The following is a 26,629-nucleotide window of genomic DNA, read 5'->3' as shown; positions in this document are numbered from 1 at the left end:
GGGGGGGGGGGGAGGAGAGGAGCACAGTCTGAATCAGGTATGTCCCCAGCTGCGGGGGCGGCCCCCACAGTCTGAATCAGGAAGCTCTGCTCCCGCAGCACCCTCCGTTCCCAGGAAGCTAGTGCCTGAGCATCAGAGTGCTGTTGCAGAAAACCCTCGGCATGCATCTGTGCTGGCCAGCCAGGATGAGGTGGGAGGAGGAACTCTTGGGAATCTGGGTACAGCCTAATTCATCCTTGGCAACCTAAATGTAAGAGTCTGGGGATGGAATTTTGAGCTTGCTAACCCACTTCATCGTGAGGTCCCCGCAGAGGTTGAGCAAGCCAATTTGTTGTATCCATCACACCAGCCCTCTGAGATTTATTGGCTTTTTTTTTTTAATTTTTTTTAATGTTTAATTTATTTCTAGGAGAGAGAGAGAGAGAGACAGCGTGAGCAGGGGAGGGTCAGAGAGAGAGGGAGTCACAGACTGAAACAGGCTCCAGGCTCTGAGCTGGCAGTCAGCACAGAGCCTGATGCGGGGCTCGAACCCACGAACCGCGAGATCATGACCTAAGTGAAAGTCAGACGCTTAACCGACTAAGCCACCCAGGCGCCCCTATTGGCTTGTTTTAAATGGACCAGTATGCAAGTCACTTTGCATGAATGTTCCACATGCCCTCCAAACGAGTGTGTCTACACAGCTGTTGAGTATGGGGATCTGAGTGAATCTCTGTTTCTGTCAGTTGTAAGATGCAGCATTATTTTATGTGCCACTAAGAAGAAAGTTGCCCATGAAACCAGACTTCATGATTTCTTCTCACTTAGAAATTTTCATTTATACCGACTGAATTTCAAAAACTTATTTATTTGTTTGTTTGTTTTGAGAGCAAGAGAGTATGCACAAGCAGAGAAGGGCAGGGACAGAGGGAGACAGTAGGCTCCACATGGTCAGCCCAGAGCCCGACACGGGGCTCGATCCCACAAATCATGAGAATCATGACATGAGCCGGAATCAGGAGTCAGATAACTGACTGAGCCACCCAGGTGCCCCTAAACTTATGTAAACATTGATTTTTATAACTTTTTCTTTTGTGCACCCATGTAAAGAGTAAAATATGAGCAAAATAAGTTGGTCAGGGTATTCCCACAGTCCCACTCTTCAGAATCACTCTATGGAGAGTATTTGTGTTTTCCTACACAGCCTTTCCTCTGTGCCACCACAGTCACGGGTGACACAGCATTTCTCAGAAGGATACCACCTTACTATCTTTGCAATTTTTCAAAATCTGTTAAGCTTTTATACCATGACTTTGGTGATTCCACCAGAAGGTATCAATGAAAAGTTTGAAGCAATAACCCTTCATCAGATGGTTTTAAATCGTGTGTGTGTGTGTGTGTGTGTGTGTGTGTGTGTGACAGAAACATCAAGTTCAATGATGCCTCTAGCAATAATCATATTCACAGATAAGGTGGTGACCCATATATGTCACAGTTGATTTCAGTGATGTTAAAATGTGGGAAAAAATGTGCATCTTAAAATTGTTGAAGTACATTATGTACATTAGTGCAAGCTTGGGAATTATCTTAGTCAGATCTGTATCTTTCTTTTTTTTTTTTTTTTTACTTTCGGGGAAAGTGCCATTCTTATATGTATATGTCAATTTTTGCTTTATGTATTCTGAGCCTATCTTGTTAGTGGCATACAAATTCAGTCTTGTTAATTGTGTAATTAATTGAACAATATGTCATATGTAGTGACTTTATCTTTGATTTCCTGTGTTACCGTAGTGGGAACAACTTAACTTTGGTTTCTCTGGCATTCTCCCCTTTCACCTTCAGTCATTAGGTATTCATCTATTTTGCTGGTGCCTCTTGTAGAGAATATTTGGTTGGATTATTTTATTTTATTGAGAACGTGAGCAGATGGAGAGGGGGGAAGAGAGAGTCTTAAACAGGCTCCATGCTCAGTGCAGAGCCTAATGCTGGGCTTGATCCCATGACCAAGAGATCATGATCTAAGCTGAAATTAAGAGTTGGGTGCCCAACCGACTGAACCACCTAGGTGCCCCTAGTTGGACTTTTTTTTTAAGTCCAGATTTTTAAGCTTGGTCCTTTTTCCATTTATGTTCATTGTAAACGTATCAGTTATTTGTTACTGCATAACATAACAACATATTCCCAAGTACATAGCTTAAAATGACACTGGTTTATTTTGTGCCACCATTCTGTGAGTTGGCCAGCGTGTCTCCAGTCTGGGCCCACACGCGTGGTGTCATTTCAGCTGGCAGGTCAGCAGGGCCAAGCTCCTCCCAGATGGCCTCACTCTGTGGTGGGGGCCTCCGTGCAGCTGGGTGCACCTGCTGGCACTCTACCTGCATGTCTCTTTGCACAGCAGATTTCATTCTTGAGGGTGCTGACCTCAGCTTCTCTGGCGCAGTGGTCTCAGGGCTTCGAGATAGCCGAGGTACTGGACTTCCTGGGACCTGGGCTCTGGGCCCTGCACAGCATTACCGCTGCCTCGTGGTCAGAGGATGTCTCCAGGTCAGGCCAGATTTGTCCAGGAGGAACTGCATCGTATCATTGACTTGTTCTTCATTCTGCCACAGTAACCATGAATATATCTGGATTTTTTTTCCTGCTCCCATATTTTGTGTTTTGTAGTTTTTTCTTTTTCTTTTAATTGAGGTATAGTTAACATACAATGTCATATTAGGTTCTGGTGTGCAGTATAGTAATTCAAGTGTTTTGTATTTGTAATGAATTTTATGTGCTTCTCTTGTCTTTTTTGTTTTTTTCTCATTCTAGTTTTCCTTCTCTTGTCCCAATTTGAGCATATTAACTCCATTCCCATCCCTTTCTTGCTTGGCCTAGAAATTCTAAGGTGCATTTTTAACTGGCCACATCTAAAGTCGATCATGTTCTTAGAACACTGAGAACTTTAGAGTGAATTTTTTTTCCCTCTTACCTGCTATTGTTGTGAAGTGTTTTGGTTCAGTTTTGTATTTGCTGAGACATGATGGAGTCCATTTTTCTTTAGGTTTTCTCTGTAGATTTCCCTCTCGCTCCTCCCCTCTCTTTTCTTGGGTCTTTTAATTGAGGCTTATTCCTTGAGAATTTCCCTCCGTGATGGTGTACTGGTGCAAACTCTTGAGTTTTTGTTTGTCTAAAAGGGGTATTTCACCAAACCCAACGAAGGCTGGGCAGGGAATGGGTGTCGTGAGGCCGACGGAGACGAGCATGATGGAGGGTGCAGGGGGATGACCGGGCCGGGAGGGTCTGCACAGGCTTGAGGGGGTAGGCCTGGGGTGCTCCCTGCGCAGAAGCTCGGGCCGCTTCCAGCTTCTCGCTTTCTTCTCATGGGTGCGTTCTCCATGGCCCTGGCAGTTGGACCACCACTGCCCGTGATCTGGAGCATTCCACCTGGCTCCTGGCATTGCTAACACCCACCCCGTTAGCCACGCGGACCCTGCTGTATCAGCTCACTGAGGGCAGACGGCTTTTTAGCAGCAATGAGACACGGTAGCTCACCGCCTTTGTTCCTGTTCTTTGTATAATCTCATCACGTCAGTAGTGGCGAGGAACTCGTGCTAATTTAACCTGTTCCTTAGTGTTACAAGGCAGGAGTTATGTCTGTGTGGGTTAAACCACAACCTGTACAGATTTCCCATTTAATGAACCAGTGGGACCACATGCCAAGCCCATGCTCTGCCAGTGTTGTACGTGCCCTTTGGAATTGGTCTACCCCTGAGCTGACCAAAACACTAAAAAACGAACAACCCCCCCCCCATCACAGCAAAAAAGTTGGTGTTGATTAGTAACCAAGGTAAAATTTAAGGGAAAGTGAAATCACTCTTGATTAGGACGAAGTAGCCAAAAATGTGCGTTTGTGAGTTAGCTACATGTGATTATTTGAACTCTCCCTCTTATCAAAGTTTTGTTCAGTGGGTAATTTGTTAGATATCTCACCTTTGACATATTGTGACTAAAATGTAGTGACAGTTTCTGGGCATGATTCGTATTTGGAGAACATTATTTTCCCCTGGAAGAATTTGGAGCGCCACTGATTAACTTAATGGAAGAGTGTGTGTGTGTGTAAAGTTGGTAAGGGAGTCATTAGACATTTATAGCAGTAAACCAAGCTGCATCTTAGTAGATGGGAATGTGTTAGATAACCAGATTGTTAATATAATTTGAAAATTAGAAAATACTTAATTCTCAGATACCGTTTGTTTATATTTTAATTTATTTTTTAATTTTTTTGAGAGACAGAGTGTGAGTCGGGAAGGGGCCGAGAGAGAAGGACACACAGAATGGGAAGCAGGCACCAGGCTCTGATCTGTCAGCACAGAGCCCGATGCAGAGCTCGAACTCATGAGTGGTGAGGTCATGACCTGAGCCAACGTTGGCCACCTAACCTACTGAGCCACCCAGGCACCCATTTGCTTATATTTTAATGTGTGATAATCTTTCATCTATCATTCATTCTAATTTGCAAATTTTCCACATTTTAACATTTCTGAAATGGAGAATTCATGTTACACTTGATGGGATCTTAGATTTTATTAATTATGGCAAATAATGATTCTGAGTTTCTTTTTTTTAATGTTTATTTTTGAGAGAGAGAGAGAGAGGGAAAGAGAGAGAACCAAGTATGAGTCAGAGAGGAGCAGAGACAGAGGGAGACATAATCGGAAGCAGGCTCTAGATTTTAAGCTGTCAGCACAGAGCCTGATGTGGGGCTCGAACTCATGAACTGTGAGCTGACTGGGTCACCCAGGCGCCCCAGTAGTTTTTAAATAGCTGTGGTTTTAAGATGCTCTGTGCCTTCATCAGTCTGCCGTCAAATGATCTTAAACCACTTTACGTCTAAAACGAGAGCCTTAAATCACTGTATGTACTTTGATTTCTCCTCTCCCAGGCTTTGTGCTCTTTTACGTTTCCATATGTTATTAACCCAACCCATTTTGTTATTTTTGCTTTAAACAGTTACAGTAAATCTTTTAAAGAGACTCACATCTCGAGGGAACAATGTTTACATACATAGTCCCCATTTTACAGTTCTCTGTATTGTTTTGTAGAGATACAGATTTACACCTGGGATCATTTCTTTTCCCCCTGCCTGAAGGACTTTCACATTTCTTACAGTGCAGATCACATCGTGATGAATTCTTTCAAGTTTTTATGTCTGTAAATGTTCACCTCCATTTTTGAAAGATATTTTGTAGGGTATAGAGTTGTGTCCGGCTTTTGTAGCTGTTTTAGGCAGGAGGTAAGTATAGTTCCTCACCTTGGCTGCAAGCAGACCTCACTTACGCTCTTGAATTCATACAGTCCTGAACCCAACCTGCTAGCTGCTGTGCTCTTGCCGGTCTCCATCTGTGTAGGTTTGAGCTTGAGAAAGGAACGAACCTAGGCTGAATCCCACAAAGCCACTCCTGATGCTCCCTAGAAAATGTCACCAGTTAGCACTTGGCTACTGGAATAGAGAATTTCTTGCCTTCTTTGCACATTGCTTTTCCCTCGTGAAAACCCTTACATTTGTGGAAACCATTCTTGCCAATGTAGACTCGTTCTCCTGTAGAACGCGAGGTGATCATAAAATAATGGAGTGCACCCCACCTCCCCCATCATTTTGCAGTTGAAGAACTGAGTCCCAGCTGATGAGGGGCTTTGCTCAAGCCTGTCTCTGGAAAATGGGGATTCCATTTGGATGCTCATGATAGGAGCATTCAACCAAAGTGATCTCACTGAATTTTACCACTAATTTCCAGTGAATTTGCTTTTGTATTTTTAAAAAAGCTTTTTTTAAAGTTTATTTATTTTGAAAGGGAGGGATAGAGCCAAGCAGGCTCTGCGCTGTCAGTGCCCAACACAGGGCTTGAAACAAACTGGGAGATGATGACCTGAGCCGAAACCAAGAGTCAGACACTTAACTGACTGAGCCACCTGGTGCCCCAAATTTGCTTTTTTAAAAGAATCTAGTAGGAAAAACTTTTGTCATAGGTCCTTTTATGTGTGCAGGAAGTGTGTGTAACCATATCTATGTATTACTTTTTCAAATAAAGTACCGCCTTTCTCAGGGGGAAAAAAATCCACCGTGGGGCTTTTCTCTTTCAACTTACCTAATAGTGTCAATGTGACAGAGTGTAGGTGATGTCAGGAAGTGGATCCAAACCACGTGGTGCCTTCCCTGGGTGTGTTGCTGTGGGAAAAGGGCTGACAAGTAACAATGCCTCTCTGCACGTTGCCTCTACCATTGTATGGTGGCTGCACGTGTGAGAGCAGCCGCATGTCAGCAGATTGTGGGGCTGTAGAGGTGTTGGGGTTGCAGAGAGATACTGATAAAACTTCCTCTAAATAGTTCATGCCAGCGCTAAGTGTTGGTTTTCACTGTACATTCCGGGTGTCAAGAGAAATAATAGGGCAGTGAGATAGCGAACGACAGAACCTGGGCAGAGATTGGTCTAGGGCATTTCATTACCTGTTTCTGTTCCTTTTATTAATTCTTTTTAATGCGTCAGGGAACATCCCATTATTTCTGGCTCATACTCCAGCCAGATACCCTGATAGATATTAGCGTAAGAGATGCTCCTGGCCATTGAGTTCCGGAAACTTGTCTTTTTTACTCTCTATGATTCTAAGGATTTCATACCTTAGAATATGAGATGAATAATGGATACCCATATGAAATAGGCTTAACAATTGTTACCACTTTGCTCAAAAAAAAATTTTTTTTTTGGTGGAAGTATTTCAAAGGAGAGCACAGACATAATAGCCTTACAGCTCCTAAATGGGACAGTATGAGGCTCTAAAGAATGAGAACATTATTCTCCACCTTATCCTGCCTTATAAAATGATTCTTTTTCTTTCAGACCAGCAAATTCTGGTCGGAACTACTGGTAAAGTAAACACTACCTTATTTAACTCCTTGAAGACTTACAGGGGCAGGAAAAGATGGGCACCAGGGAAGGATTATTAAAAGGGTGTGACGAGAAGCTTGAGGGTTGAGCGGTAGGTCATTCTGTTGATGTTTGTTGTCAGGTTGTCTCTCTGTGCTCTTAGCCAGTCCTTTCATCCTCTGGGTCAGAGGGAGGGGCCAGAGGTAGACTTTCTTAAAAAACAAAAATGTCAGGACGTCTGGGTGGCTCAGTTGGTTAAGTGCCTGACTTTTGATTTTAGCTCAGGTCATCATCTCACAGTTTGTGGGTTTGAGCCCCGCATCCAGCTCAGTGCTGATAGCATGGAGCCAGCTTGGGATTCTCCCGCCCCTGTGCTCACTTTCTCTCTCTCTAAAATAAATAAACCTTTAAAAAAACTGTTGATTAAATGACCGCTCTAAGTCTAGACACTTTCAGAGTCTTTTTTTTTTTAAAAGAGAGAGCAAGCACCAGAGTATGAGTGGGAGAGGAGGGAGAGTGTGTGAGTGAGAGAGAATTTCAAGCAGGCTCCACACTCAGCATGGTGCCCAATGTGGGGCTTGATTCCACAACCCTGGGATCACGACCCAAGCCAAAATCAAGAGTCACACGCTCAACCAGCTGAGCCCCTAGATGTCCCCAGTCTTGTTTTCCTCTTCCAGTGGAAAACTCAGCAGAAGAAAATGAAAAATAAGCGATCTCTTCAGCTTACTTAGGTGGGGATCTGGCCAGTGTTCTTCCTTCTTTAGCTTTGACCATTTTAATTATTAAACAGCCTTGAATTTTCTAAGCTGAAGTACACTCGGTATAGTCATATATAAAAAGGATCTTTGCTTTATCTAAATTCCCACAGTCGTCGTAACTCATTTGTGGAAGAAGTAATCTGGACCCTCAAGGGCCAAGAGTTCTGCCTAGCTTTTAAAAAAATGTTTTCATTAAAGATTTAAAAATTAAATTTTTATTTGATACCAAGAAGACTATCTGTTGGCAGAAGAGCATTACTGTGGAGCATAATAACTACTTTCAAAGTATCCCGTGTGTCCCTTTGTTTTCTTCTAAGAAGATGATGTTACTCTGATGGTCTTTATCATTTCACTACTGTATATTTGTATACCTAAACAACTTGTGCCATTTTTTTGAAATTTGTAGAAAGGATTCATCTCCATATTATTTCCCTCAGATAATCTCTTTGTGCTTGTTTTTGTTTTTGTTTTTTTTAACTGGTTTGAGATTCTCTGACCTGAATACACAGTGTGTTTACCCAGCCCGACTCTGGATGGGCTTTAGCCTGTTTTCCTTCTCTGTTTCTTCTTGTACAAAGTGTGTTTCTTTGACCTTATGATACGTATCTGTAGTCGCCATGCTCGGGAATTTATCTAGTGCGCTTACCTAGGAGTGAAATTGCTGGCCCATCACTTGGGCACATCTTTGATATGAACCCACAGCACCAAATGGTTTTCCAGAGTGGCCATGCTGGTTTATACTCCGAGCAGGCTTCTTTCTTCTCTTTCCTATCTTTGCTTCTTTCCTTTTCTTTTTCTCTCTCCCTCCTTCTCCCTTCCCCGCCCCACCCCCCACACTGCCCTGCTGGGTGAGTTTGACATGCGTGTTTTCAAGGTTTTCTGTTTATCAGTTATGTGGTTCTGCAGGCACGTCCGGCGGTGGGAGGCGAGGCGGGGGGGCAAGAAGAGCATCACCGTGCCTTCCCACAGCATGTCTTGCTCCCCAAGGTGTAACCACTCTTTTTGTCCTTCTTGGTATCTGGTTTGCATGTTAGAGGCTTACCTCCAGTTGGAGAGCACTGGGCTAAAGGTTGTTGCAATATCTGAGTGTGTCAGGAGGCCTTGTTGGCCCATCTCTGTGTGGGGGAATGTGGGTGTGCTGGTTGCTGGGTGGACACATGTCAGTATCTTTCCATCTAAAGCTCATCTGGTTCCACAGAGAAGACCCTTTTCCCTCTAGTCTGGGGGTTGTGCGGGCGGGTAAAGGGTGGTTGCCAGTAGTCTGGGAGCCCCCTGGGGAGAAGACGGTGGGGGAGGTGGGTGTCAGTGTCGCTTGCGTCCCTTGTCTTTGGTGTGGTGCCTTTGTGTGTGTTGGGTCCCTTGGGTCCACAGTCCGACTCTGCCTAGAGATGAACAGTCTTCTTTGGAGCTGGAGGAGATGAAGGGATCCCACGGCTCTCACGCAGCCCCATCCAGTGCTCCTGATGAGCTCACTCTTCTCAACCCGCTCCCGGACAGATGGACAGACGTGCTGCAGCCGGTTCCCAAGCCCTTGGGGGATCCGGTGTCAGTTAGGTTACGCCTTGCTCTGCCTCCCTGTCGGCTGAAGATTCTTCTTCCTCACATTGGTTAAGCAGTCACTGCTGGTCCAGTCTGTCTTCTAGCTTTGAAAATGGATTCTTTTTGGGGCGCCTGGGTGGCTTAGTTGGTTGAGCATCTGACTTTCGCTTAGGTCATTATCTCACGGTTCGTGGGTTCGAGCCCCGCATCGGGCTGTGTGCTGACTGCCAGCTCAGAGCCTGGAGCCTGTTTCAGATTCTGTGACTCCCTCTCTCTCTGACCCTCCCCTGCTCACGCTGTTTCTCTCTCCTAGAAATAAATAAAACAAAAAAAAATTAAAAAAAAAAAAAAGGAAGAAAATGGATTCTTTTCCCCCATTAACTTTGTCCTCATGGGTTTTTGAGTTGTTTTTTTAAATTTTTTTTTTTAACATTTATTTATTATTGACAGACAGTGAGAGACAGAGCACGAGCAGAGGCGGGGCAGAGAGAGAGGGAGACACAGAATCTGAAGCAGGCTCCAGGCTCCGAGCTGTCAGCACAGAGCCCAACGTGGGGCTCGAACCCATGAACTGCGAGATCATGACCTGAGCCGAAGTCGGACGCTTAACCGACTGAGCCACCCAGGTTTTTGAGTTTTAAGAAATTGTCTCACTTTAGTTTCAGTGAGGTTTCCCACCATGTTAGTAGAGGTCCCTCCCTGAGATTTGAATTTGCATTTCCCCAGTGGTTAAAAGAGTTGACATCTTTTCACATGCCCAGTGATCTGTTCCTTTTCAATTTTGTGCCCATTCAAGCCTTTTGCCCATTTTCTCAGCATTGGTTTAAAATGCATCCCCTTCTTTGTAAGAGTACTATATTGTGAATACTAACTCTTTGATAGTTTTTGGCTTAGCACTTTATGGTGTGGAATTTTGGGGGAACAAATCTTCTTAATTTATTATTATTTTTGTATGCGTAATTTACATTTTTCCCTGTCTTGTTGAAGAAATCTTTTCTCAGGGATCCTCAGTGACTCAGTTGGTTAAGCATCTGACCGGCTGAGGTCAGGCTTGTGGGTTCAAGCGTCAGGTCAGGCTCTGTACTGACAGCTCAGAGCCTGGAGCCTGCTTTGGATTCTGTGTCTCCCTCTCTCTCTGCCCCTCACTTGCTCACTCACTCACTCACTCTGTCTCTCAAAAAAAAAAAAAAAACCGAAATAAACGTTAAAAAAATTTTTTTAAAAAAATCCTCTCCTAAGCTGACTGTAAACATGCTCTCCCCTATTGTAAAAACTGTGGTGTTGCCTTTCACATTTAAGCCTTTGTTCTACTTGGAGTTGGTTGAAGATATGTATGATGATAAATCGGGATTCAGCTTCATCCTGTACACAGGGGTAACTGACGGGTCACATACAGCACATACCATTTATCAGTGCATCTGCCCCGTCTTTTTAAGCTGCAGTGTTAGCTCTGTTATAAACTACATTTGTGTCTGGGGGGGTGGGTTTTTTTTTTTTTTAAGTTTATTTATTTTGAGAGAGAGAGAGATCGAGATCGAGATCTCAAGCAGGCTCTGCGCTGTCAGCACAGAGCTCCCACTTGGGGCTTAAACTCACAGACGGTGAGATCGTGACCCAAGCTCAAGTCCAGAGTCGGACGCTAACCCGCCTGCGCCCCCCGGGTTCCCTGTCTGGGGTGCTGTGCTGGTTCCAGTCTGCTGCATCGGTCAGCGTGTCTACCTCTGCGCCATGACTGTTTCCTCCTAATTTGTTGTAGAAGCTCTGCGTGCTCTTTTGCTGTTTAATCAAATTCCTAACCTTTTGTTTCTTTAAACAAATTAATGAGATAGGAATTAAATGCACAGTAGGGGAGTGTTAAAAATCAAAATGTCTTTGAAAAGCTTAATGAAACACCACTTGCCACACAGTTAAAGAAAAGAGAAAATATATACGTAGCAGGAACAGGGGAGGTCAATCACTAATAAGATGATGTTCTTATGAACAACTCTCTGCCAATAATAATAAAGGAATTCAGTTACCCGTGTCCTGGCCACCCTCCCCCCACTGCAGTGACCCTTCCCTGTGCTGTTCTGGAATATACTTCTGCCACCCAACCTTCTCAGAAGGAACCCTTGTCAGGAACTTGGTGATTATCATTCCTGTGTGTGTGCTGGGTCTGCTGGACACACGTGGCATCTGTGCAGGGCATTTACCAAGTATGTGCTTGATTTTCGGCCCCTACACACAGGCCCGTATACGGTCTCGAGCTTTATCCGCACTGCCGTCTGAGGCACACGTGTGTTGGTAGACCGAGTGTAGCCATTTTTTATTGTTGTGTGGGATTCTTTTTTATAAATATACCACCAATATTCATTATTAGTGGATATCCGGTGGGTTTTCTATTACAAACACTGCTGCTGCGAGCGTCTCGCAGGCGGGTAATGTGCTGGGGTCCTTTGGGGAGAGAGGCCCACCTATCTGCTCATAGCCCCGCTGGCTTGTGCGGATGCCCATCTTCAACCCGATGCTGGCCCCAGAGTGGTGGTAGTTTGTTTAATTTGATTTTTTTTTTCTTCCAGTGCCTGAAGACCTCTCACTAGAAGAGAGAGAAGAACTTTTAGATATTCGTCGAAGAAAAAAGGAACTTATTGATGACATTGAGGTAAAAAANAGGAAAAAAAAAAAAAAAAAAAAGCCAAAAACTCCCTTAGTTTTTGCTTTTAGGTAAAATAATCACGTGGCTTCGTGAAAATGTGAAACGTGGGTATGTTGTATGTCTGTGCCCTCATCCGTGAAGACAGGGAAAGAGTTACCCCAGTCCGTTAAGCAGAGGTTGTGCTTTCTGGGCGGTGTGGACTCTGGGGTGTGCAGATCCAGGCACCACGGAACTGGAGTCAGCAGCAAGCGACTCGTGACTCCGGAGCCCTGAAGGGTACTTCTCAACAATAGCGGTAGTTGACAAGTGCACCGCCCTTTCAAATTGAATAAGCCCTTATTTCGTTTGCCACAGTCCCCGGCGTCTAGAACACGCGATCACATTTTTGGCATGTGGATGTCCTTTGAATGAAGGCGTAAACGTGCATCAAGGTCTAGCTGGCGCCCAGGTGCCCACCAGCCGGTGGGAGCAGGGTGACGGGACACAGGCAGGCACCGTAGTTGGCACGGTTTGTGCGCTCAGAGCACACAGTAAGCAGGCCCGCAGGGAAAGCACCGGGGCCCAACCACAGCCTCAGTGCAGAGCGCCGGGGACCGTGGCAGAAATGACTCGGGAGACCCGAGCCGCGTCCACCTGGGACTTCCTTGAGGGAGTCAATCAGACACCGGGCTCTTCTTTGAGAAGCCACCTAATCTTTGTCACGCCAGAATAAATGTGGCCTTCAGGCCTCTGGCTGCAAGACCGAGCCTTGTGCACATTGCAGCTCCTTTCCAGGAGCCCGCATTGGAAGTCTGAACTTCCTTGGTGAGCAAAAGAATAGTATTCCAAATAAAAATGTCTTTGTGTTTGAAAGATAATTTGTGGAACCTTTTCTTGCAAGGTTACCCTTTGTTCCTGTAAAAAAAAAATCACTATATCCCAGAATAGGTGCTTTGGTTGAGGAATAAGAATGTACCTTAAGGTTCACGGTCCTATTTGGACGTTGGTAATAAGAGTGTCTGTGGAGCCGTATGTAGCTCTAATGACCTAATTTAATGTTTTAAAGTTTGTTTATTTTTAAGAGACAGAGCAAGCAGGGAGGGGCAGAGAGCGAGGGAGAGAATCCCAAGTAGGCTCTGTGCTGTCAGCGTGAAGCCCGATGTGAGGCTCACACTTGAGAACTGTGAGGTCATGTGATCATGACCTGAGCCAAAATTAAGAGTTGGACACTTAACTGACTGAGCCACCTGGGCGCCCCTAATGTCCTCATTGTTGAGTCAAGAACACTGAGGCCCAGAGAGGCTTAAGAGAGCTCCCAAAGGTCTCTCAGCCAGTAAGTGGCAGAGCCACATGGAGGGACAGGGGAGCCTGTCCCTTCTGGTGTTCTTGGTGTAACCGAGCGCCACAGGTGATTTCTGCTGTCACAGGTGATTTCTTGGCTCTGTCCATGGTGTGCCTTGTCGGGCAGAGTGGTGGACATCACCCTGGGAATGGTGGATAGGGACCTGATACTGGTCTCTGCATGTCTAAGCTGCACCTTCTCCTTTGTCTTCCCAAGGCCTGGGGTGGCCAAGAGGTCAGAGGAGTTGAAGAGCCGCAGGGAGTGAGCTGAGGACTCACCACTTCTGTTTGCTCTTGTATCTTTCCACACCTGTGATGTCCTCCTCAGTGTCCCTTCTGGATTTTGTACACAGATACTCGAGGATCTGCCTGGGTGCCCCTCCCAACTTGTCCTTGATGAGCGGATGGATGATAGTTGTGTTTTCTCCAGAGCTGGGGCTGCCCCTGCCTGGAGGCTCTCTCTGTATGGATAGGAAGTACTGATATTTCCAGACCTGTGATAAAATCTCTCTGAGCATAGGAGGGGAAGGTAAAGACCCCTGCCCTCAAATTTCTTTCTTTTGTTTTGGCAGAGGCTGAAATACGAAATTGCTGAAGTTATGACGGAGATTGACAATCTAACTTCAGTGGAAGAGAGGTAAACAGTTGGTGTCACACTACCCAGTAGTCAACTTCAGTTTCTCTGTTTCCAACTGCGGTGACCACAGCAGGGGTGGAGCCACAGCTTCTTGGGGTGGGGCCACAGATATATCAGGGGCGGGGTTATAGCCTCTTGGGTGGGGCCACAGATCTTGCAGGGGCACGGATTACAGCCTTTGGGGTCAGGCCACAGCCCTGGCTGAAAGCTTGGGATCCTGAAGTAGGGCTTTGTGAGGTGGTTGGTTTCTCTGCTTTCTTCCCTTCACCCCTTCCTCCTTTCCGTGGAGGAGTAGCAGTGCTTCTCTTCTCTCCCTTCCCTGAGAAGCATAGGCCCTTCTGAATGAACCAACAAAGAAGCAGCCTTTCTGTACAGTGGGGAACTATGCTGTCCTTAAATCACTGTTTCTCATTATTAGCTATTTCTGAAGAAGTAATCAAATGTAGAAAAGAGCCCGGCAGCCTTGTGTGCGGCTTCTGTGATGGAGTGGGGGAGAGGGGAGATGGAAGGATGGGGGGAGGGGTGTGGGGAGTGGGCGGGTGGAGGACTGGGGGAGCCTGGGCGGTTTTCTGCAGCAGAAGTGCCAGAGGAGACTGTGCTCCCTTTTGGGCTTGGTGCAAACGTCAGCTGACAATTTCTCAACTGTCTCAAATGTGTAGCAAAACTACCCAGAGGAACAAGCAGATAGCTATGGGGAGGAAGAAATTCAACATGGATCCCAAAAAGGTAAGCAGACATTCTAGTTTTCTGGCCTGCAGGAGATTGAGTGATTCATCTGTTTTAATGGCTGTCTCCTTCTGGATAAAAGTGGTCATACCCATAAAAATACTGAGAGTTGATGTTCAGTTTTTATCATGAAGGATCTCCCAGTGAGTGGGGGGAAGGAAAAGCACCCGTTGACCTAGTCCCTGGAACCAAAGACCTTCTTTGCATGTGAGGCTCAGGGTGAGGACAGGCCTCCTGGGAGCAGCCGGCGTGTGTGGGCCTCACTGGGGCCAGGCCTCGGTTGTGGTGGGGGGGGCGGGATTCCCACTGACGTGCAGCTTGAAGCCCCGGGGAGTTGGTCAACCAGTGGGCAGGGCTGCCGCTGGCGTGTTGGGTTAGGGGTGGGTGGGGGGAAGTAGGTGTTAAATGGGTCAGGTCAGAGGACTTCATTCCTTCCATTCGCCACAGAAGACATCTCTGCCTGTGACCTAGGAACTCTCCTGATTTAAGCCAATACCTGGTCTTTTCCTCAAGTTGGATTTTCTAGGAAAATGCCTGAGAAAAATGAACCTGGCAACACAAAGCCGCTGGTCTCTGGGGGTGAAACAGAATTGTCGATGGGAATGATTTTATGAATTTGGTAATGACATGAGGTTTGGAGTTAGAAGTAGTTTTGTTGTTTTCCTTAGGAGTTAGTTTACAGAGTTGACTTAATCAGCAGATTTGATAAACACTGGAAACATCTTGAGAGATACATCACTTGTGTTCTAAGTTACAGCACATGATGGCACGCCAGTGCATTCATGGATGAATTCAGGGTCTCCCCACGAAGCATACACAAATACACTTATTTTTTTTTTAAAGTTTGTTTATTTTAAGAAAGAGCGAGAATCCCAAGCCGCCTCTGCACTGTCAGCATGCAGCCTGATGAGGGGCTTGAACTCGGGGATTGTGAGATCATGACCTGATCTGAAATCAAGAGTTGGACGCTTAACTCCCTTGCCACCCAGGCGCCCCAGACATGCTTATTGTTTTGGTGGTGCTGCCGCTCTGGAGTCCTCTCTGTCTGGGTCTTGCCTGCCTCTTCGTTCTATCAGGAATCTGATACACAGGAATAAGGGCTAACTGCTGTTGATTGAATTTACCCCAGTGTCAGGAACTGTGCTGGCAAAGCACTGTAATTAGTATCCTTAACCTTAAGGAGTAGGTTCCATTTTAAATTCCTGTTTCACAGCTGGGGAAAATGCAACACCTAGCCACTAAGACTTGCCTAGTGTCCTGAGCAGGGAATCCACTTCAGATGCAGGCGCATAACCACTGCACTTCGCTGAGCTCCTGCGGGACGCTGGGGTTGGTTTGTAGGTAGCCCTGGTCAGCCCTGTGGATCTGTCCATGTCCACAGAAGGGGTGCTTCACCTGCTTTGCCGTGGCTGCGGTGAGGTGCTCAACAGGCTTCATTTTGTGTACCTACCTCTTTACCTGAAAGATTTTTAAAATATTCATTATAGGTTCTGTCCAATAATGTATTTGTAATTATATTGTTCAGTAAAAGAAGATGGCAAATTTAGTCTGTATGTGGCCTTTTGCTGGGAAAAGTAACCAAAATTCCCTGGTTTTGTAGATGAGGATAGCACTTCCCTGAGTCTGCTGGGTCAGCTGGGCCGCCGTGGCAAAATCCCATTGGCTGGTGGCTTATGCAGTTGACATTTACTTTGTCACAGTCTGGATGTTGGAAATCAGATCAGGGTGCCGGCACGGCCAGCTTCCGGTGAGAGCTCTCTTCCTGATTTGGAGACGGCCTCTTCCTCACGGTGTCCTCGTGGCGGAGAAAAAGCAGGAGAAAGCGCCCTGGTGTCTCTTACACGGGCACCGGTTCCATCAGATCAGAGCCCTGCCCAAGTGACCTCACCTAACTCTGCCTCCCAAAGGCCTCACTTCCTGACCCCATCACTGTGGGCATTAGACCTTCAAGATAGGAATTTTGGGGAGACCCAGGCATTTGGTCCATAACAGCCCTAGGTGACCTCACCTGCCTCGGTGAGTCTGCGTGGTGGTGTGAGACAGGCTCTCATCAGAGTGAAGGCTTTCAGCTCATAGGAAATACTTTAAGTCACTGACTGGTAACATTTTGAGCAAGGGACTGCTGTCTGTGCCGGACATTAGATGCCCAGAAGCAGTGTCAGTGGGTAAGAGGAAAGTTGATTCAGTCAAGGAAGCTGGAGACATTCTGCAGCCTCTCCCTTTTATTCCCAGTGTCCTAGAAAAGCCTTTAAAAATATAACGTATAAATGTATGACAAGCATGAGTTCACCCAGTGGACTAGAAATTGAGGGAACTGAGAAAGAAGATGAGCAGTAGTCCAAAGCACACTCAGGAAAAATTGCCCCGGGAAAGGAGAGCATGTCAGGGGCTCAGCTCCCTTGGGTGGCAGGTGTGGGGCATGCGACCGTAGAGGGGACACCCAGACTACACCCCTGGCTGCATTTGCGCCAGGTGGTGGCGTGTGCCTCCGGGTGCAAAAGCAGGTGTCTCTTCTCGGCTGGCCTCACCAAGGAGGAGAAACACCTACTCCCAGAGACCAGCTTCTGAGCACCCCACCTGGCACGTCACCCACTCTGGAAACAAGTGGCGTTCAGTGCAGCTGCCAGAGAACCGTCAGTACAAAGGCAAGTGCCCAACCAGGAATCACCAAATGTACGAGCTGCTTGACCTCGTGAGAGAGATGTGAAACTCCATAGACAGGTTAAAAGTCGGGTGGTTTTGTGTATCATAAATCGCCTCAGAAATGATAGGGTGTTGCTTATCTTCAGTGCAAAAATGGAGTTTGGGAAAGATTGACACTGTCCCCTGCAAAGCCTGACGCAGGGCTCAAACCCCCGAACTGTGAGATCATGACGTGAGCCGAAGTCAGACGCTCAGCTGACTGTTGAGTGAAGAGCGGTGCCCTGGAGAAACCTACAGCATGGAGCGGGGGTGTGGACACGGGCAGGGTGGGCCGTGGCGTTGCGCGGTCCTCTCTGGAGCTCTGCGCAGATCCACAAGATGTGGGAGGCAGGTCGGGCAGCCCCTCTTTCGCCAAACAGAAGTCCCAGGGGGAGAGAAAAGAAGCCAGAGTGGAGGATGTATTTCAAAGAAATACTGGAATATTTCTGAACTGGATTAAGATAAAATCCTCAAATTCAGAGGGCTCACTTGAAGGCCAAGGAGAATAAATTTTTAAGAAACTTCTACATTGAAATATCAAGTAAAATGCCAGAAAACTTGTTGATAAAGAGAAAATCCCTGACATGCCAGGGACAAAAGATTTAGAAGAACCGTGAATCCCCACAGCAACATTGAATCGAAGACAGCAGGGAAGAGGTGGGACTTAAAACCTACAATTTTGTGTAGCAAGACTGTCACCCTTGAGGACACTTCCGATGCACAGGGACTCCCAGAAGTAACCGCGAAGACCTTCCGGGAGCAGGTGCGCCTGTGAATGAGCCAGGGCTCCAAGAGCAGCTGCAGGACCAGACAGGAGACACGCAACGAAGCCAAGACGTTCAGTGAAGTCTGAGTGAGAGATGGATTGTTGAAAGAATATTTTCCAATTATGGTCCCAGATTATCTCCATACAGTTCACCTTGAACAGCACGAGTTTGAGTGCAAGGGTCCACTTATACCTGGATTTTTTCCCCCAGTACGTACAGTACTGCTCTATAGATGTATTTTCTATGAAATTTTTTTAGTAACATTTTCTTTTCTACAACTTACTGTGGTAAGAATGTTATTATAGGGGCACCTGTATAGGAGCCACCTATATTATAGGTGGCTCAGTCGTTTAAGCGTCCAGCTTTGGCTCAGGTCATGATTTCACGGTTCATGGGTTCGTGCCCTGCGTCGGGCTCTGTGCTGTCAGCTAGCTCGGAGCCTGGAGCCTCTTTCTGATTCTGTATCTCTCTCTCTCTGACCATCCCCTGCTCACGCTGCCCCTCTCTCTCTCAGAAATAAATAAGACATTAAAAAAAATAAACTAAAATTTTAAGAGTAACCATCAAAAATAGGGATAAGATAGGATTTCTAAATTACTCGGAAAAATTGAGTACAGAAAATTTAATTCAACAGAAGGCTGAAAAGATGTCACGAATACACAGCCTAAGTGAAGGCTCAGAAGTGAGTGGTATCAAATCCATCATAACCATAAATGGATTTGGCTCAGTTACCTCTTAAAAGGCACCTTCGTATTAAGTTAAAAAAACTACAATAAAGTCCGGGCGTATTCTGATTGAGATACACCCTCAGAGCAGATAGTGGCCAAGGTTGAAAATGAGGAAACAGGAAGAGGCATGGTAGGTGTGATCATTTGAATGGTGCCCCCCCTTCAGTAGATTCTACTGTTTAATGTTTTAAAATATTATTTAGAAAATCAATGTCTAATAATACTGGCACGTTTACTTTTATTAGTATTGACCTACTGTATTTGGGTCCTGGGGCTGCTGGAATAAATGACCACTGACTTGGTGGCTTAAAACAATAGAAATGTGGTGTCTCACAGTCCCAGAGGTCAGAAGTGTGAGGTCCAGGGGCGGGCAGCTCGGTTCCTTCTGGAAGCTCTGACAGAGGGTCTGCTCCATGCCTCCCTGCCGGACCGTTGCGGCTGCCAGTGGTCCTTGGTGGTCCCCCAGTTGGGGACCCATCACTGTAGTCTCAGCCTCCATGTCACATAGTCGGTGACGCCTCCCCTGCCTTGTACAAGGACGGCTTGTGTCTTCCTCCTCCATCTCTGTCTTCTGTTTCCCCTGCATAACTGCTCTTTCTGACTCGAGCCTTTGGCTCCATTTTCTCTTCGATTCGCTGGCCTGGGCTCGCCCCCACTGGCTCCATGTTTTCCGGTGCCTCTTGCAAAGCGAGCTGGAGCGTGACTTGGGGCTCCTCAGAGGCTGCCTTCTGTAACCTCGGAGTGCAGACGGGTTACCTTGTTCCAAGTGTACTTGCTCTTCTCTGATCCCGGTGTTCGAGACTGTTGCGTAGCCTCCCCAAGGAGCTTCCTCGTGCTGGAATTGTAGAGCAGGTCATGAGCAGCTGGGGAGAGCGTATCCCCAGGCCCATCAGCCTAGGTGGAGGGAATCCCCAGGGGCCTTGGGACTGCGGAAATTGCTGGGCCTACAGACTCGGGGCGGGGGCGGGGGGTGCTGGGAGGCTGAAGAGAGCGCAGGACTCGACGGATGCAAGACCCTCTCAGAGCCACGGCACCCCCCACCGCGAGGTCGTTGGGCAGAGGGACACCAGCAGAAGGGAGGCGGCCATGGGGGACTGGCTGCAGAAAAGTCTGCAGCTTTTGGTTTTAGAACCATGAGGCCACCACCCTGGCCACTGCCACAGCCACAGTGATCACGAAACACTGGGTTAGGGATGTCACTCCCGGTGGCAGCCAGGCATACCCCAGGGAGCACCTGTTGGTGCCAGCCCCTTGGTCCTGGGACTTTGGGCTCCTTTAGCTGCCCTCTCCCCACCATGCCTTAGAATGTTGGGGGCAGCAGGATCTACCAGCTGCACCCACAGCCAGTCTGTGAGTCCTGGGGACATGGAGTCCAGAGAGGCAGCCAGGGCGGCTGTGGCCTCTGACCTGTTTGCCAGGGGCGTCGGGGCAGAAGGTAAACCTCTGCCCTGCTGCCCAGAGCTCCCCTCCCATCCACCGCATTCCTGCACCTGCCGCGCCCGAGTGCTGGGTGCGCATGGCACGTGGGGCAATGAAAAGTTGTCACTTTTGTCCCACGCCTTGTTTTCTGGGGACTTGGTAGGACAGGTGCATGCTTGGGATTGGAATGCTTCGTTACGGTACGTGCATGTCTTCCCGCTTGGGAGACGATACCCAGGGGTCTGTGCTGGCCACGGCTCCCACCAGAAATAGACGAGAGTTAATTTAGGAGAGTCAGACATACTGGTTTTTTGGTAAACTGTTTTATTTTTTGAAGAACAGCATATGGTGCACAAAGTTGGAGTGCACAGCTTGACAAATTCTTACAAGTTAAAAGGCTCGTGTAACCCAGAGCCACATGTGGTCGTGAGGTGTCTTTTGTGTCTCCTGTTGGTGAACAGGTTCCACTCTGTCACCACGGAGCAGTGTTTCCTGCTTTGAACTTTATGCAAATGGAATTAAGGTCCGCTCTGTGTCGTCCTTCTACTCCGGAGCGCGCCTGTCAGCCGCATCCTGCCATGTCCTGCGTCTGTTCTGTCTCATTGCTGTGTAGCGTCTCATCATATGGAATCTACCAGAATAGGTTTCTCTCTTCTCACTGATTGGATGTTGGGTTGTTCCCAGTTTGGGGGAGTTCTAAATAAGGCTGCTGTGGACATTCATGTGTTTGAAAAAATAACAGGGACTTCAGATGGACCATGGGGTGTGGGGCGCCCTGGGTGGCCCAGTTGGTTAAGCGTCTGACTTTGGCTCAGGTCATGATCTTGCGTTCGTGGTTTTGAGCCCCGCGTCCGACTCTGTGCTGACAGCTCAGTGTGGACTGTGTGGTGTGAGGGAGCGCAGGTCCTGGGCACTGAGAATTTCAGCTGGAAAACCACCTCCGAGTTTGTAGCAAAGAGATGACAGATTTCCCTTATGAGCTTTGCCAGCATGGATCTTGAAATCAGCTCAGAAGCGGTGTCCGAGGTAAATTTTCGCTATATTAGGACTTCTCCAAGCTGAGCACGGCTAATTTGGGCAGGGCAGCCCCTCTGCAGCCTTTCACTTAGAAATCGTCACCTATGCCCTTGAAGGCCTTCGAGAGGACATGAAGTTTCGCTGTCTTGGGCTCGGTGGCACAGGGACCAGGGGACGTGTTCAGCTCCAGCTGACAGAAAATCCGGTACACGCGGCTTGCACGGCGCGCTATTTGCTCACACTGCAGCGTGACGAGTGGCTCCCAAGTGACAGGACCCAGGCCCTGTGTTGGTCCAGGCCTTTCCCCTTGTCCGATGATGGCTGTGAGGGTTCCAGCCATCACATCTGCATTCACGGCAGGAAGGAGGAAGAAGGAGCAATGTCTGCTCTTGAGCCCCTTTTTATCAAGAAAGCATTGCCTTCCCCAGGTCCTCCCCGCAGACTTCTTTCTGACCAGATCTGTGTCACAAGGTCACTTCTAGTTACAAGAGAGGCTGGGAAAGTGATTATTTAGTGAGGAAAGGGGAGCTCGGGGAGGGCGTGGGTTAGCCAACCACGTACCATGGGTTCCTCTCACACACAGCAGCTTTGTTCCCTGACCTTGGGCAGTTCGGTATTTTGGTCACTTCTGCCTCCAAAATCTCTAGTAACTTGTAATGGTGTGTCCAGCAACCTGTTTGTCTTTTAGCCTCTTAAGTTGCCAGGAGGAATGAACTTGCTTTTCTCTGGATACCATGTCCTGCGGGGTGTGAGTGACAGTCCGAGGATGCTTTTATTGTTGCCGTGTCCCAGCCCGTAAGATCACTCTCGACATCATTCTGTCTTTGCAAAGGAGTCTGGGCGACCCTCCTAATGAGAGCTTCCTTCCTTATGTTCCTCTTCAGGGAATTCAGTTTCTAATAGAGAACGACCTGCTGCAAAGCTCCCCAGAGGATGTGGCCCAGTTCCTGTATAAAGGAGAAGGCCTAAATAAGACTGTGATCGGGGACTATCTGGGTGAAAGGTAAGTTGAAGGAGAAAGAGCAGTCCGACCTGGGCCCACCCTCTGCATCAGGGTCTGACTCAGTTACCTTGGGCCTGGGGGGGGCGCATGTGCTGCTCCCCAGTCCTGGTTTGTTCAGTCCAGTGCCTTGATCTCCTCTGCCCTGTGTGGGGAGAGGGGTGACTGTTCCCGGGCCACGTGGGGTCTGTGCTCTCTGGAGCTTTGCTCAGGGAGCCACGGCAATACTGAAGATGGTGCTGGCTCTTCTCCGACCCTCAGAAGTCTTTTCGTGTTTTGCCCAGAAATGCACCAGATTTCTCGGTGGTTTTCCTACCCCTGTTACTCGAGGGTATGAACAAAGGTGGGAAGTTTGTTAATTTTTTAAACAGTAAGCAGCTGGTCACATTTCCATTCCCGGCCTTCTCCACTTAAAGGTTCATTTGCCATCTTAGCAGAGGTGAGGGCAAGAGTCTAAGGCAGCATAGCCCCGGGGTTGTGCCAAAGCAGACTTTGGTCAAGGACCAAATGAGTGTTTTTAAACAAAAGCCCCACAGTGGCTCAACCAGGGTGGTTTTCTGTTTCTGGCTTTTTGAAACTTCATCGAAGGTGGAAAGCAGAAAGCTTCCCAACTCATTCTGTGAAGCCACAGTTTAAAAAAACCTAAATGGACTCCTGGGTGGCTCAGTCAGGTAAGCATCTGACTTCGGCTCAGGTCATGATCTCACGGCTCATGGGTTGAGCCCTACATCAGGCCCTATGCTGACAGCCTGGAGTATGTTTCGGATTCTGTGTCTCCCTCTCTTTTTGCCCCTTCCTCACTTGCCCTTTGTTTCTGTCTCTCAAAAATGAATAAACATTAAAAAAAAAAAACCTACAGACCAGTATCTCCTATGACTGTTGAGTCAAAGCTTCTCAAGTGAATATTAGTAAATCAAATCCAGCAATATATAAAAATGACCATATACCAGTACATTCATTCACCATGGAGGCATTCACTGCCCCATGAATGCAAGGTTAGTGCAGCGTACAAAAGTCAAAGTACCTACTGACCGGATCAGTACAGTAAAGTGCAAAACCCACATGATCACCCCAGTAGATGCTGGAGAGGCATTTGACAGCATTCACTGCATCATGACAAAAGCACTCAGCACCAGGAGAGGAAGGGAACTTCCTCAACATGATGTTGGACACCTGTGAAGCCCACATGAAGTTCACTTCATGCTTTCTCCTTAGAGCAGGAACAAGATAAGGTTGACTGCTGTCACCACTTCTCTTCAGCATGGTACTGGCAGTTCTAGTTAGGCAAGAAAATGAAATGAAAAAGCATCTAGTTTGGAAAGGAAGAAATAAAATTTTGCTTGCAGAGGACATAATCCATTTGTATAGAAAATCCTGAGGGATCACTATAAACATTAGGACTAACAAACAAGTTCAGTATGGCTGCAGGATACAAGGTCAATATCTCAAATTCAATTGTAGTTGTAAATGGTAGCAGTGAACAAATTTGGAAAAGATATTAAGAGAAGAGTTCCATTTTGTAATAGTATTAAAAAGAATAAAATATTTAGGAATAAACTTAAAGTACATTTTTTCATGAACTATGAAACATTGAAGAAAATGAAAAGACCTGTATAAATGGAAAGAAAGACCGACATCCCATTTTCATGGATTGGAAGACTTAGTATTGCAAAGATGACAGTACCACCTACATTGATCTACAGATTTAACTCATTACCTATAAAAATCCAGCTAACTTCTGTGTAGAAATTGACAAACTCATCCTAAAATTAATGTAGACATTCATGGGACCTAAAATAGCCACAATCTTGAAAAAGAACAGAGTTGCACAGCTCACATGTTTTTATTATAAGACAGAGTAAAGTTGCAGTAATCAAGATGGTGTGGTACTGGCATAAAGACAGACTTAAAGGTTATGGAATAGAATTGAGAATCTAGAAATAAACCCTCACATTTACTGTCCAAAAGATTTTTGATAAGGTTGTCAAGGTGGTTCAGTGGGGGAAAGAATAGCCTTTTTTTTTTTTAATGTTTATTTTTGAGACAGAGACAGTGTGAGTGGGGGAAGGATAGAGAGGGAGGGAGGGAGACACAAAATCTGAAGCAGGCTCCAGGCTCTGAGCTGTCAGCACAGAGCCCGATGTGGGGCTCAAACCCGTGAAACGCGAGATCATGACCTGAGCCAAAGTCAGGTGGTTAACCAACTGAGCCACTAGGCGCCCCAAGAATAGTCTTTTCAACCAGTGGTCTGGTGCAACTGGATGTCCATGTGCAGAAGAATATTATCGGACCACTCACCATACGCAGAAATTAAAAAGGAGCAAAGACCTACATGTAAGAAGGAAAACTAAAAATCACTTAGAGGAAAACATAGTGGTAAATTTTTGTGACTTTGGATGAGGCAGAAGTTTCTTAAATATGACTCTAAAAGCATAAACATTAAAAGAAAAATGTAGATAAAATGGGTCTTCTCAAACTCGAAAACGCTTGTGCTTCATAGGACCTCATCAAGAATGTGAAGAGGCAGTCCACAGGATGGGAGGAATTTTTTTTTATAAATCATGTATGAATCTGATAAGGGCTTCTATCTAGAATATAGAGCTCTTACAACTTGGTAGTAAAAAGGCAATCATAAAATGAGCAAAGTCTCTGAATAGATGTTTCTCTAAAGAAGATCTATAAATCAGCGTATGATAAGGTCATAAGGAGAATGGCCCGTAAGCACATGATGGGATGGTCAACATCATCAGCGGTCAGGGAGCTGCAGACCAAAACCAGGAGATGCCATTTCACACCCACTGGGGTGTCTATAACAATAGTTATAAACTATATAAAATTTTATAAAACTATAAACAATAGTTTTAAAAGACCGTGAAGAGTCTGTGTCTCCCTCTTTCTCTGCCCCTTCACTGTTCACGCTCTGCCTCTCTCTTTCAAAAATACGCATTAAAAAAAAGCATTGCCAAGGATGTGGAAAAAATCAGTCATGCTGCCAGTTGGATAAAAAGTGCTCTGGCAGTTCCTCAGAGTACTGAAGTCACCGCGTGACCTAGGTACATACCCAAGAGAAATAAAAACCTATGTCTGCACACCTGCTTGTGCACAGATGTTCGTAGCCACCTAATTCTCGATAGCCAAAGAGTGGAAACCGTTCAGATGTCCATCAACTCAGATACCCCTCCGCTGAGGGGCGAACACGATGTGGTATGTTCGCACAGTGGGGTGTTATTTGGCAGACAGAACAGGCAGAGTCCTGATATGTGCTGCAGTGTGGACGAACACAGTAAGCAGAATCCAGTCATGGAAGACCACGTGTCGTCTTGCTCTGTTTATAGGAAGCGCTCAGAGAGGGTGAATTTATAGAGACAAAGAACAGACAGTGCCTGCCTGGGGCTGGCAGAGAGCGAGGATAGGGGGATGGGGCTTCTTTTTGGGATGTTAAAAATGTTCAGAAGTGGATTGTGGTGATGCTTGCACAGATATGTGGATACACTAGAAACCATGGAATGGTACCCTTGACATAGGACAGTTGTATGGAGTGTGAATTATGTTTGAATAAAGCTGCTAAAAAGGGAACCCCCGCCACCCCTCTCCCCAAAACCTGATGAGTGACCTGGGGATTGTGGCACCTCCTTGAGTCTCGCCTTCCAAGAGGGCCAGAGTCTGAGCTCTCCGTCGCCCTCTGGCCGGCGTGCGAGGTGAACTGCAGCACTTGTGTGCGCGCAGTCTGGCAGTTTCCTGTAGTCCGCAAATACCGAGTGCCTGCAGGATTTGAGTTCCAAAAAATGTGAAGTTCTGAGTCTGTGCCAGGCTCTGTTTTAGGCCCATGGGTTGTGTTTAAAAAAAAAAAAAAAAGATTCGCCCACTCAGGGAGCTGTATTCTGCCAGAACGATACAGGCAGTACGTGGTGGTCATAATAAATAGGAAAACCATTTCTGTCCTTTGTTAGGTGACGGGACAGAGTGGAGGCGCATAAGGGCTTTGGGTGAGCCGAGGTAGGGGTGTTAGTAGCTGGTTGTGATAGGCTGGTTAGGGTCCTGTCATTGACAAAGTGACGTCTGTGCAAGGGCAGAGAGGGGACGAGGGTGTTTGGGGCACAAGCGTGCCTTGCCCAGTGTGTTTGTGGCCATGTGCCTGGAACAGAGGGAGGGGTAGGGTGGCAGAGGTTCTCAGGGTGATGACGGTGCCCACTGCCCATGGCCGGGGGGCCAGGGAAGGACATGGTCTGAGTCACAGCTTGAGCTGACCACGTTAGAGTCGACTGTGCAACAGCAGAAGCAGTGGGACCAACAGGGAGTGGCTCTGGCCAGGTTGGTGGGGGGGTCCATGGTGGGGTCGGNTGAGCAGCGCTCAGGTTCCAGGTTTGAGGTCAAACTGGCAGGAATTTCTGGCCATGGAGCCATCATCAAGATAGGTAGGCAGCAGCTGTGGGCGTGGTCACTGGGGCTGGTTGAGCTCTGGGGGGCAGGGGGCGCCAGTGGCGGTGGCAGGGGGGAGGGTTAGAGAAAGGGGCAGC

The 26,629-nt window shown here is 47.0% G+C and overlaps 1 protein-coding gene across 3 annotated transcripts in view; it reads left to right on the top strand.

Moving 5' to 3' along the window:
- The window catches only part of CYTH3 (cytohesin 3), a 39,977-nt gene that overhangs the window by 1,865 nt on the left and 11,483 nt on the right, over positions 1 to 26,629 (top strand). For all 3 annotated transcript variants that reach the window (XM_077758729.1, XM_077758730.1, XM_077758728.1), the window contains exons 2-5: positions 11,740 to 11,822; positions 13,709 to 13,773; positions 14,433 to 14,499; positions 21,997 to 22,115. In XM_077758729.1, the coding sequence (XP_077614855.1) occupies positions 13,736 to 13,773; positions 14,433 to 14,499; positions 21,997 to 22,115 (224 nt within the window). In that variant the 5' untranslated portion in view covers positions 11,740 to 11,822; positions 13,709 to 13,735. The remainder of the gene's footprint in view (positions 1 to 11,739; positions 11,823 to 13,708; positions 13,774 to 14,432; positions 14,500 to 21,996; positions 22,116 to 26,629) is intronic.

Source organism: Crocuta crocuta, unplaced genomic scaffold (assembly GCF_008692635.1).
Source record: "Crocuta crocuta isolate KB4526 unplaced genomic scaffold, BGI_CrCroc_1.0 scaffold273, whole genome shotgun sequence".
NCBI classification, from domain to species: domain Eukaryota; kingdom Metazoa; phylum Chordata; class Mammalia; order Carnivora; family Hyaenidae; genus Crocuta; species Crocuta crocuta.
Note: the sequence above shows the minus strand (reverse complement) of the source record. Positions and strands in the feature narration are given on the sequence as shown.